Source organism: Leguminivora glycinivorella, chromosome 10 (genome assembly GCF_023078275.1).
Source record: "Leguminivora glycinivorella isolate SPB_JAAS2020 chromosome 10, LegGlyc_1.1, whole genome shotgun sequence".
Lineage (NCBI taxonomy): Eukaryota > Metazoa > Arthropoda > Insecta > Lepidoptera > Tortricidae > Leguminivora > Leguminivora glycinivorella.
The window spans coordinates 11,517,604-11,529,363 of NC_062980.1; the positions used below are offsets into that span (position 1 = coordinate 11,517,604).

Genomic DNA, 11,760 nt, shown 5'->3' on the forward strand with positions numbered 1-11,760 from the left:
ATTACGACCGAAGCGGACTCATGCTAATATTGATAGTATACTCTAGCTATTTTAATGATAATCAGTTACACTGTTTAGCAAAACAAGCTAAATGTCGCACGTAATCGATCGATAAGTATTAGAAAAACTATTCTCATGACAAAGAAACATCATATATTTACAATATTTCCTTGATAACTTCCCGTCACTAATACTAGGGATTAACATAATATTGAGTTAAAAAGGGTATGATTGTTTCACATTGCGAATCTACATGATTGAGAAGAATTTTGAATACAAATATTTATCAAAATCAAAACTATTTCCAGCGAGTCGACCATTAACCTCACACGAACTGTCAGACTGCGTTCGAAATGTTCGAATAGACAACGATTGCGCGGATTTGATCACTTTACTCGCTTTGGTAGGTTGGTGCTTATTGTAATTACATACGGTGCATTTTAATACAGAGTTGGTAGTCTAATTATTTTTTTAAATAACCAAATCTGGGAACTTGTTAATACAAAGGTCCGAATTGGAGAGTACCTACTTACATAAGAACTTGTTAGGAACCTTGGTGTGTACTAAACTACTATAACGCGCTGCTAATCAATGTTTTGAATTATTCCTTACAAAGCAAATAAGCAACGTAAATGTATCAGTATAAGAACATATTGCTATGCTCAACTTTGTAGGCGCTTACGTTACGTAGCAGGAACTTATTACCTAAAGATCCTAAAGGTTAAAAATTCACGTAAATATTTTTTTTTCATTGATAACAATGACGTAGGTAACATCGTGTACTGTACAGTATATCTAATTATATCATGATAATAGCAGCCAAACAGTGGTAATCTCGTCAAGGTCAAAGTCATTCATGTCGAATGCAAGTGCAACAACAATCTATTTAACTGTTATTCATGAAGCGCTTCAGACGTATCTGGCCATTGAGTAATTATTACTTCGTATAGAGGAGCTATAGCAAACAACGAACGTGTCACAGCCTGTAAGCTGAAGGCGGGGCGAGGGGGCGGGGTGTGAACCAATGGCCTGCTTCCGTAACGTCGCAAGCGCTACGATTTTACTCGGCGCTTACGACCTTTCGGTCGCGATGATGAGCCCTGCATAGAGTGCATAGATTAGAAGTCGTAGTATAGAAGTGACATGGGTTTACATGGGCATTTTTTAATTTATGACTTTCAATTAGCGTGAGTTGTTAACAAAAAACATAAATCGCTGTTAGTTTTGTAATGATAATCAAGCTTGAAATCTGTATTTAAAACTAAACTTTTTTCACGTTCTGAATTTAGATTATAGCTTAGTATAATTCACGATGTTTTTATTGAAATTCCATGCTTAATTATCGTTGCAAAACCGACAGCGATTTAACTTTTTTTTAACAACTCTGTGAGTTCCAATTTTTTCAAATGCCCACATTTTTTAAAGCTGTATACGGACTGAGCGTACATGTGTACACGTAGCCGCAACTGGATATTAGTTATTTATGTGACATTTGCATAATGGTAGGGTTTATCGTCCCATAGAAAATTTGAATTTCGCGCGTTTTTATACTCTCATAATTTGCTTGACCGTCTACCTACCCAAATTCATTCAGGCAGGTTAGGTACTGCACTTACATTTACATACTCACATGAAATTCGACACGCGTACTTATTGAGAATCTGTTATAGACCGACATGTCGGAAAACTGTGCAATTCTGACAATAATAATTAAATAACCTTTTTTGCGTCGATAAATATATATAATTTAATGTATGATAGGAAACTTGAACTAACTTGCGATATTGTCACGTCTGCTTTTGTTGCATTTTTTACTCTTTGGTTTCAACGAAACATGGCCGCCGCAACATGGCGCTTCGGCATAAGTTTATATTGATACATTTTTTTAAAAGTAAGCGTGTTTAAACAAAAATGCAGTAAACCTACGTATGAAAAGTCACTCCTTAGCTTTTGTTAGATTTTCCTGAGCAGTCTGTGCAGTACCTCACTACACATGACGGCATTATTTAGACGAAATATTTTTCATTGCGATACGTCAATCTACCACAGCCGTTCGGCACAGACTAAGCGCGTGTGTGCTGATCAGCTCAGTGTTGTTACACAAAATCAAGTTGAGGTGCCCTCTCTAGTTAACATAATTACTCAAAGTATCTGGCAGAGAATTTTGGTTTAAATATCGAATTAAATTCCTGATTTCAAAGTATTTTCGAAGTGACTACAGCTGAGTGAGAATGAAGAAGCTACGTACATTACTGTGTCTTCAAAGTCAAAGCAGGTAAACAACGCATTTATTGGAATAAAACAACACATTACGCAAAAAGCCATGTCATTCATGTATGTTTACAATGTTTTAGATATCAAAATCTTCGTTCTGTATCTGTTGCTTCGGACTCAATAAGGCCTTTTGAAGATATTCCGGGTCTTTCTAAGATCCCCATTATAGGTGGCCTACATCATTTTTTGCCATACGTAGGTGCGTATTGTTATAAGTGTTAACTAGCATAGTACCATCATAGTACCTGTATAAATTCCCAGCAAGCTGGCTGAATTTCACTTTCACTAGGGAGTTATGTTTAAAAATACGTCTTAGATTGTAAAAAAAAACTTTGCACTTAAATATTGACATGAGGATGACGAAGGTCATGCTCATGAGATCAATAACTTAGACGTGTTTACATCGTTGAAGTATAATAGCTCAATGGTATACATCATGCTTATCTACCTACATGCTTCGTATGGACGTGACATACGAATAATTACAGGCACCAAAATCGGAGCCAGCACAGTGGTGTCAAAAACACCTGCTACTTACAGCCTATGGAGTTCAGAACTTCAGATACATCTACTCACTCCTATTTATTAATCTTTATCGGCATAATGATTTAAATATATAACCTATCCCTGTCAAATTTCAGCTTCCTAGTACTAGACGACCACATCACGGAACCTAGCTTGACTTCGGAATCCTAAAATAGATTGATATTAATAATCAAACGCTCATTCCTTGCAGTGTAAACCGGTTCATCACTTTCAGAAATCCCATAATATTTACAATCTTATCTTATAATTTGGTAACTAATTATATTATAACTTTTAATTGCTTGACTGAAAGGTATATGTACTACCTATTAATTAATGTACCTACCTAGTCTACGTACAGTTTGGGAATAGGCTAATTTCCTATACTTAAAATAATGGTATTTTATGCAACTGGCGTTTAAGTGAAGCCAAAAAAGACGAGCGGCGTGACGGCGTGAGTAACAATTTGAGGCGAAGCCGAAATAAGCAATGAGCAATTGCTAATTGTTAATAAAGACGCCACGAGCAAATGCTTCTAGAATAACTTTCGTGAATTTCGCACTGTTTCCTGCCACGCTATATCCATTAAAGGCTTCCTAACAATGCTTTAAGAGCTATAACGTAAGCGTGGGTGCGCGGGGCGCCGGCCGGGGGCTAGCATCTATTAGACTTTTATGTAGGGTTTTAAAGATCTATGCACGACACTGTAAATGACGATTAACACTACGGGAGTAGAAAAAATATTTTCCCCTCACTAGCTCGGAAACACGTGTTTTGTCCTTTAATACCAGCGGGTAAAAACGCATTTTATCCACTAGTGGGTAAAGTAATTTGACCTTGAATAAAGTCAAATTAACTGCTTTAAAATTGATAAAAGTAGGTGAATGTAGTAATAAAGATGATTTACCACCTGTGGAACTACTGGAAGCAGTGATAAACGCATTTTTTGCGTTGTAGTTTCCTCGCTATAGTGAGGGGAAAAGTTTTGTGTTACACTCGGGTGCAAATGTATTTTACTTCTCGTGTGTTAAAAAAACTCGCAAATTCAGGATTCTATTCTCGAACCACTCGCTTCGCTCGTGGTTCAACTATAGAATCCTTTCACTTGCTCGTTTTTCAATTCCACACTCGGCGTTAAAATACAACTTTGCCCCCTTGTATAACAAATAACTATTTTCCCCCTCACTAGCTCGGAAACACGTGTTTTATCCTTTAATACTAGTGGATATAGTAATTCGACCTTAAATATAGTCAAATTTTCTGCTTTAAAATTGATAAAAGTGGGTGAATCTAGTTATTAAGATGATTTACCACCTGTAGAACTACTGAAAACAGTGATAAACGCGTTTTTTGTGTTGTACTTTCCTCGCTATAGTGAGGGGTAAAGTTTTGTGTTACCATATTGCAAATGTATTTTACTTCTCGTGTCAAAAAGTGTTGAAAAACTAGCTCAGGATTCTATTCTCGAACCACTCGCTTCGCTCGTGGTTCAACTATAGAATCCTTTCGCTTGCTCGTTTTTCAATTCCACACTCGGCGTTAAAATACCCCCGATTATAATGTTCTCTGTACAGGTACCGTTGGTTACAAGGAAAATTTTCACGACTTAGTAAAATCGCTGCATAAAAAAATTGGAACAGTTGTGAAAATGGAGGGCATCACGCCTAGGGCAACACTTTTGGTGCTGTTCGAACCCCAACATTTTGAACAGGTAAATTTACTTGCTCAATCAATTATTTATATTGCCATATATAAATGTCGTCAATGAAGAGGTCGAATGGAGACAGAAAAGGAGAAAGAAAGCCAACTTTGTTGTGCGGGATGCGGGAAACTAGAATAGGTAGGCTAAAAAAAACAGCACCTCGCCTCGATGAAATTTATAATCTGAGCAGACGAAATATAATCTGAGCCGATCCGAGATACATGCAAGTTGTTCGAGAGATCAGCACCGATAGCATGGTCTCGCGATAGACGATAAAACATCAGGCCGGCCCTTTCGCACTATTTGTAAGTGCGACAGGGACGCCCTGATGTTTTATCATTTATCACGCGACCATACTTGCCTGCCTGATATTATATTTCCTCAACCATAATACTTACATAAAGATTACTTAGTTGGCGACTACAGAAAAGAAAAGATACTAGGCACTTATTTATTCAAGTACAGATAGTTACTTATAAGTTAAAACCGTTTTATCCATATTGGTTAAAGGTTTACAAAGCAGAAGAATATAATCCACTGCGGCCAGGGTTCGAGACAGTACAATATTATAGAGATGTGTTGAGAAAAGAGAGATTTGGCGGCTATTACAGCTTACTTTCAGCGTAAGTAAAGATAAATAATGAGCTCTACCACCAGTTTTAAGAATCACAAAAATTAAAGGCCGTTTACCTCTTCCGCGATGGTTCTAGGCAAGGACCACAATGGCGCGATTTTAGGACGAAGGTGAATCCAGCTTTGTTGAAACCGGAGCTTGTGAAGATATATGCACCTGCGCTGGGAGAAATTGCTGAAGAGATGGTGGAAAGGTACACACATTACATGACTCCTAGATATATTTGCACATTCAAGACACATTGTGGTAGACAATACCGAGTTGGCAACGATTTTGACACCCCTTACAGTCCACTTGCGCTGTAAGGGGTTGGGTCGGATTTGATGAACTCAGGTCCGGTTTCGATTACACTATCAAAATAGCTTCCAAATTAGATTTTTCAGCTGAGCAATCTACGTCTTTCTGCATTACAGATTAACCAGGCTTAGCAAGGAGGGCGACTACCTCCAGAACAATTTTGGTCTTGAAATGACAAAGTGGTCTCTGGAATCCTTAGCCCTTGTCAGCCTTGGCACTAGACTGGGTTGTCTCCAGGACAACTTGAAGGAAGACCACCCTGCCAGACAGCTGATGAAATGTGCCAATGATATCCATGAGCTGTCCTTTAAGTTAGAATTCTTGCCTAGTTTGTGGAAGTACTTCGCGACACCAATCTTTAAGAAGCTTATGAAGACTTATGATTTGCAATGGGAGTAAGTCATACCTACAGTGTTTTTACGAAGTCTCCTATAGCTTCCTGATAATAAAGCTAGCTGTACATTTTCTTTCACACAATTTTGTAAGCATATTCGCGTCGCGTAACCCCGACGTTAGCTTAAGTAGGTACTGAAATGTCTTCTAGCTTGTGTATCTTGGGTTGGAATATAATGTATTCATTTCGTATTTCAGTATAAGCGCAATGTATATAGATGAAGCTAAGAAACTCGCTAAAGAAAGAGGCAGTGACGTGCCAGAGAAAGACAAGTCTATTCTCGAGAAACTGATTGCCATTGACGAAAGAGTAGCGATCCTCATGGCCAATGAAATGCTGATGGCTGGTATTGACACGGTATTTTTTTTTACATACATTCTTATTCGGATGGAATGAATTACAAGCATACAAAAGTTGTAACTAAGAGATGAGACAGCAAGATTTTTGGAATCTTCTGTAATCCACATTTTCGGCTATTTTTAGGACAACTGGCACTTTTCTCTTTATACTGGTGACCAGCAAGGCAAGTATGGTCGCGCGATAAGACATCTGGCCGTCCCTATTGCACTTAGGTACAAATAGTGCGATAGGGACGGCCTTATGTTTTATCATTTATCGCCCCGCCATGCTTGCCTGCCTGGAGGTATCACCAAACGGCCGTTGAAGATTTTTTATCGTAAGATTTTTTTTCGTTCATCAGAGCATTGTGGGTAGCTGTAGTGACATAATGAAATGTTAGTTACCTAATAATATCTGATAATTTAAAATTGATTGCAAAAGATGTAATCGGAGAATAATCGGAGGTTCAGAAACCTTTTTCGCAGCTGTTCAAAAGGTACATACATACATTGTTTAATGTTTAAATTTAAAGGTATCATTCACCATAACCAGCATCCTCTACCATTTGGCAACGAATCAGTCCGCACAGGAAAAGTTGCGTGAAGAGATCCGGGCCGGCGAATCGAGACGGTACTTGCGTGCTTGTGTGAAGGAGTCTTTGCGGATCTGGGCTGTAGTACCTTCGAACCTGCGGCGGACGAGCAAGGAGCATGTTGTTGCTGGTTACAGGGTGCCTATCGGGGTGAGTATCTAAGATGATCGTCTGATACTCATAAAGGGATCACCTATTATTTTCTGCAGTTCCGGTTCTTAAAATTAAAAAGAAAATATTATCATCGAGTAGGCGTAGCACATGTTTCATTAGAATCCCACTCGCACATATATTACCTTCTTTTTCTCACTGTAGATGGACGGGCAAGATACTTTCGCGGCACTCAAGCCTACAGATAAAGACAAATGTCTCTAAACATTGTTGAATGCATTTTAATCTTTTGTTGTGCCACTCAACTTGGATTATCTTATCGTTACCTCTTGATATCTTATATAAGCAATACTTATGTATGACTTACATTTTCCTATAGGTTGACGTGATTGCTCCAAACGAATACTTATCCGGCCTCGACAAATACTACCCACGAGGAAAGGAGTTCTTACCAGAAAGATGGGTAGTCGAGAAGTCAGATCCTCTGTACCACGGGAACGCTCATCCTATGGTGTACGCACCTTTCGGACTTGGAGTCCGATCTTGTATTGGTAGAAGAATTGCTGAGTTGGAGATTGAGGTGTTCCTTACTAAGTTCTTGGCTAAGCAGAAGGTTACTTGGACGGGTCCGCCAATAAAGGTTGTTACGAAAGTTGTTAATTCTTTTGCGAAGCCGTATTACTTCAAATTTGAAAATGTTTAATGAACTATATACGGGATCTGTTATGGTGGTTATTGTTTTTTTAAATGTATTAAAAAAACGTAGAAATACTCATGAATCTAAATCTGTATGCGTATCTGTATGTATCATACAAATGAGAATAAAAAAATATTTTTACTGTTATAAAGGCTTTCTATATTTCGCCTGAATCCACACTCTGTACATAGTCAGCATCTTTCCTCTATTAACTTGCAATCTCCTGTCAATCAAATTCTGTTCCTCCGTAAAACCAGCCGTTGTAAATAAATTCTTTATTTCTTCTTGTGTGAAGAAGTAGACCTTAGTTTTGTCACCTCGGGCGTAGAAGTTGTCAGATATGCAGTGACCTTTCTTAAACCGAAGCTGGGCGAGATCGTAGCGACCATAGTCGCGGAAGACGACTAGTCCACCTGGCTTTAGGTATTTGTGTATTTGTTGAACAACTGATGACATCCTGGAATTGATAATAAAAACTATAAGATAAGCAATAAACACTTTAAGACGCTACAGGAGCGAAAATGCAAAAATGGAAAGGAGCCCCCTTTCTAGGAGAAATTTGGGAATTTTAGTTAAATATACTAGTGTCATTAACTAGATTTATCACAAAAAAAATTGTCCATTCAGAACAACTCAGAAATCTTAAAATCAAGGTTCTGCTCTCGACTGTTTCCTCCTTCAAACCTTAATCATTCATAACGAATTTTAGAATCTGGATAACAATGAAATAATATGTGTCGGACTATTTAGTTTTTTGGCTAATTGTTACCAATTTTGAATACCACATCTTTCTGTGAGCCTTAATTAATATGGTCTTTTTTGAAAAAATTTCTAGCGTCATCAAAAATAAGAATATAAAAAAAATCAAAATGGTCCGACACAGATAAAAATAATAATAATTTGTGTTGAAAAAAATCAATGCTCTATCTTCAAAAACCAGTGAGGAAATAGTTGAGAGTGATTGTATGGAGAATTGACCCCTCCTGTATCATCCTAATAATAAGTAATTCTTACAACTTACTTAGTAATACCTTTTAAAATATGGTCAATTAATTAGTTAAATGATCAACCACATAAAGGATTACATTTTAGTATCTGTAGATACTAGATAAGAATTACTAGTAAGTCGACAAAATTTAAAGTTTAGGTTCTCAAGTTTGGCTCCAATTGTATTTCATATTGTTTTATACACACAACCAAGCACAGATCCAGCTTCGAGCCCAAGGGGGGCTCAGTTGGTCTATTTGCATGGCCAACCTAGGCTCCAGGGGGGCCATGACCTTGATGACCCCCCCCATTGGAAATAAATGTTGCAACATACAATACATATTTTAAATTTTCAATTCCTGTTGTATAGGAGTTACAACAGGAATTTAATATTTAAAAGAAAATTGTATTTAATTCTAGTGAAATTTTAACTTACTTTCCAGGCTCAATAGCTGACAGAACAAAGATAAGCACAATTATATCAATAGAGCTTTCTTTGAACGGCACATTCCACTCCATTGCAGTTGCATCCAGAACAAAAACTTCACACCTCTTAGTGTCATACAGCTCATTCTCTTTCATAATATCAATGGCAGTTGATGAAAAATCACAGCCGTATATAAACAGGTTTGGGTCTTGGCTGTATTGTAGAATAGGAAATATTGTGTTTCCAACTCCGCAGCCGATTTCAAATATGTACCGTTTAACAGAGTTACTTGAGTCTGTTTTAGATTCAGTTTGATTTGAGGTATCTGCAGATGGTTGGATAGGTGCAGTTGTGGATTGAGTTTCGGTGTTGGGAAAAACTCTTTGTGGTGCCGTAGTGTTGTCCGGTGCCAGTTCTGGAAACTCGGTGAATAACCAATGTCTGTCTTTGAAGAACCTGAAAGGTAATAGTAGAAAATAGTCAACAATCTGATATGCAAACCTTTTTATATATGGTTTATGATGATTTATGGTTCTATAAGTATCTATAAAATGATGTATTAGTAAGATGCAATGTTATTATCAAACTTTTCATGTTTGTACAAGTGATTATTTAAAAGTTGGACCTCCGTGCGTAGAGCAACTTCCGCGTTACCGTGTTGACTTAGTGAATATTACTGGGATTTTGCTTAGCAAACAGTAATTAATAGTTGTTTTTTATATATTTATTCTTTATAGATTAATACTAAATACAATAATTTGTTATTATAGTGCGTTTTCTGTGTAAAAACCGCAAATCAAAGTTGGGTCTAAAGTACGTTGTCCGTTACAAAGTGTTTATATTTTCCATCAAAAATATGGTTTTTACTATTTCCATTGTTATTTACTTACCTTATTTTAAGTTCTTAATTATATTATCCATGCAAAATAATAAAAACAGAGCGGATCCAACCATGTTTCATTTGTTACAAAGTGATTACAAAGTAGTGAACAATCGCTCTCTGTTACCGGGATCATGGCCGTTGATCGCGCAATTTTGAAGTAAAAATATAAAGATGTTTTCAAAGGTATTGTTATGTGTTTTTTATACTTGATGTTAGAATATATTATTGGCGATTTAAATTGCCTAAAACTCTGATTTTGTCATATTTTTTTCTCTGTTTTCAAGTCCATAACATAAACTATATTGTAATATATTTTTCTTACCTGTTTTGATGTATGCTGTAAAACGCATCCCAATGCTTATCAGCATTTTCGTCCAAGTCCTTCAAAACATTTTCAGCAAATGTAACTTGGGAGTTTTGTTCCACTTTTACTTTTGCTGCCTTTTCTTGTTCTTCATTCCACTCAACATTATCCCTGAAAGAAACAACTAGCTCATGATTATTTCATACTAAGAAAACCCAGTATATAACCATAAGTACAACATTGATATACCATGCGTTGAAAAGATAAATATGGTCTTTTTTATTACTGTTCAAATATCTAGAACCACCAGGAGGCTTCTTTCTATGTCTTGTTTTCTCTAAATCTTCAATGTTGTTGGCAGAACACCTGAATCTTTTACATAAATTGCGAATATTGCAAAATACTGTACCACGCGTTATGTTTGAACACATCATCTGCATTTTCTAAAAGCCTGTTCCCAAATTGAGGCCTTTTATCTGTCACAGAGTCTTCCATTGATTGTGTTTATCAGAACAGTGTACGATTTAATTTAAAATAAAAATTAATGGAGGATATTGCAAAATTATAACATAACCTAAATCGTAGCTAGCCTAACTGATAACTTTTGACAGTGACAGACTGACCAAAACAATAATTATGACAGCTGTTCAACGTTTAGGAATTTAGAACTTGGCCGTTTGCTTGGCCAGTAATGATTCAATGCCCTTTGGCTTGGCCATGCAACAGCTGTAATAAATGTTCGATCTAGATCAAAATCTAGATCTACTGGGAGTTGATCAAGGACGCAGCTATTAGTGAGAGCGAGAAAGACATATATGCTGGCCCAGTCGAAGCTTACCACCATCGATCTAAACTACCTAGATGCACCATCACGGCTTAGAATGTGTCCGCAGCAAATTGTGCTTGAAAATGTTCTAAGCACAATTGGGCGGTCAGTAGCGCTTCATCCGCCGTGTCGGCAACATGCCTAAGTGCTCCGTAAAAAAGTGCAAAAATAACACCTTATATACGTTAAAAAAGGATGACGTATCGTATTTCCGGTAAGTAATTGTTAATAATTTTATAATGTTATGCATTTGTGGCCAAAATGGCTTCCTAACTTACTAAAAACATTTATTTTCTAGAATAATTAAAGTAAATTTCTTGATTTGGTCTTACGCAGTTTGTCTCTTTCTCTCGCGCTATACTAGTAATGAGCGGACGGCGACAAAAGATGGATGAAGTGGAACATAGTTAAAAATGGAATGATGGAGTCGCTAATTTATATTTTTTGTAAAAGAAGCCTATTTCATATTAATAGTGTATGTATTTATTTATTATTATGGACCAATAAGTCTGAAATAAATGATTTCAATTCAATAATATTAATACATATCTTATAAATTACTTTAATTATAAAAAGAAACAACCCGGGAATAGCAAATTCGTTTTTAAGTAATAAAAAAGGTTTTTATTCCAGATTCCCAAAACAAGACGTTGAAAGGGAAAAAAACCGGCCAAGAGCGTGTCGGGCCACGCTCAGTGTAGGATTCCGTAGTTTTTCGTACTTTTCCCAAAAACTACTAAACCTATCAAGTTCAAAATAATTTTCCTA

At 36.7% G+C, this 11,760-nt stretch overlaps 2 protein-coding genes across 3 annotated transcripts; one reads left to right on the forward strand and one right to left on the reverse strand.

The window, feature by feature from the left end:
* Window positions 1–827: 827 nt before the first annotated feature.
* LOC125230593 (cytochrome P450 CYP12A2-like) lies at window positions 828–7,600 on the forward strand. 2 transcript variants are annotated; one of them, XM_048135796.1, is made up of 10 exons: window positions 828–915; window positions 2,148–2,275; window positions 2,355–2,473; window positions 4,374–4,510; window positions 5,012–5,124; window positions 5,212–5,328; window positions 5,549–5,827; window positions 6,024–6,183; window positions 6,698–6,907; window positions 7,248–7,600. In XM_048135796.1, the coding sequence occupies exons 2-10, from the start codon at window positions 2,232–2,234 to the stop codon at window positions 7,569–7,571; spliced, it is 1,503 nt and encodes a 500-aa protein (XP_047991753.1). In that variant the 5' UTR covers window positions 828–915; window positions 2,148–2,231; the 3' UTR covers window positions 7,572–7,600. The 2 variants fall into 2 exon arrangements, with proteins under 2 accessions (XP_047991753.1, XP_047991754.1); XM_048135797.1 differs by lacking the exons at window positions 828–915; window positions 2,355–2,473.
* Window positions 7,601–7,709: 109 nt separating this feature from the next.
* LOC125230594 (tRNA N(3)-methylcytidine methyltransferase METTL2) lies at window positions 7,710–10,790 on the reverse strand. The gene is made up of 4 exons (XM_048135798.1): window positions 10,576–10,790; window positions 10,185–10,337; window positions 8,989–9,435; window positions 7,710–8,022 (listed from the first exon to the last, which is right to left on the reverse strand). Exons 1-4 carry the CDS (start codon window positions 10,659–10,661, stop codon window positions 7,710–7,712), a joined length of 999 nt encoding a protein of 332 aa, XP_047991755.1. The 5' UTR covers window positions 10,662–10,790.
* Between the last annotated feature and the right edge of the window lie 970 nt (window positions 10,791–11,760).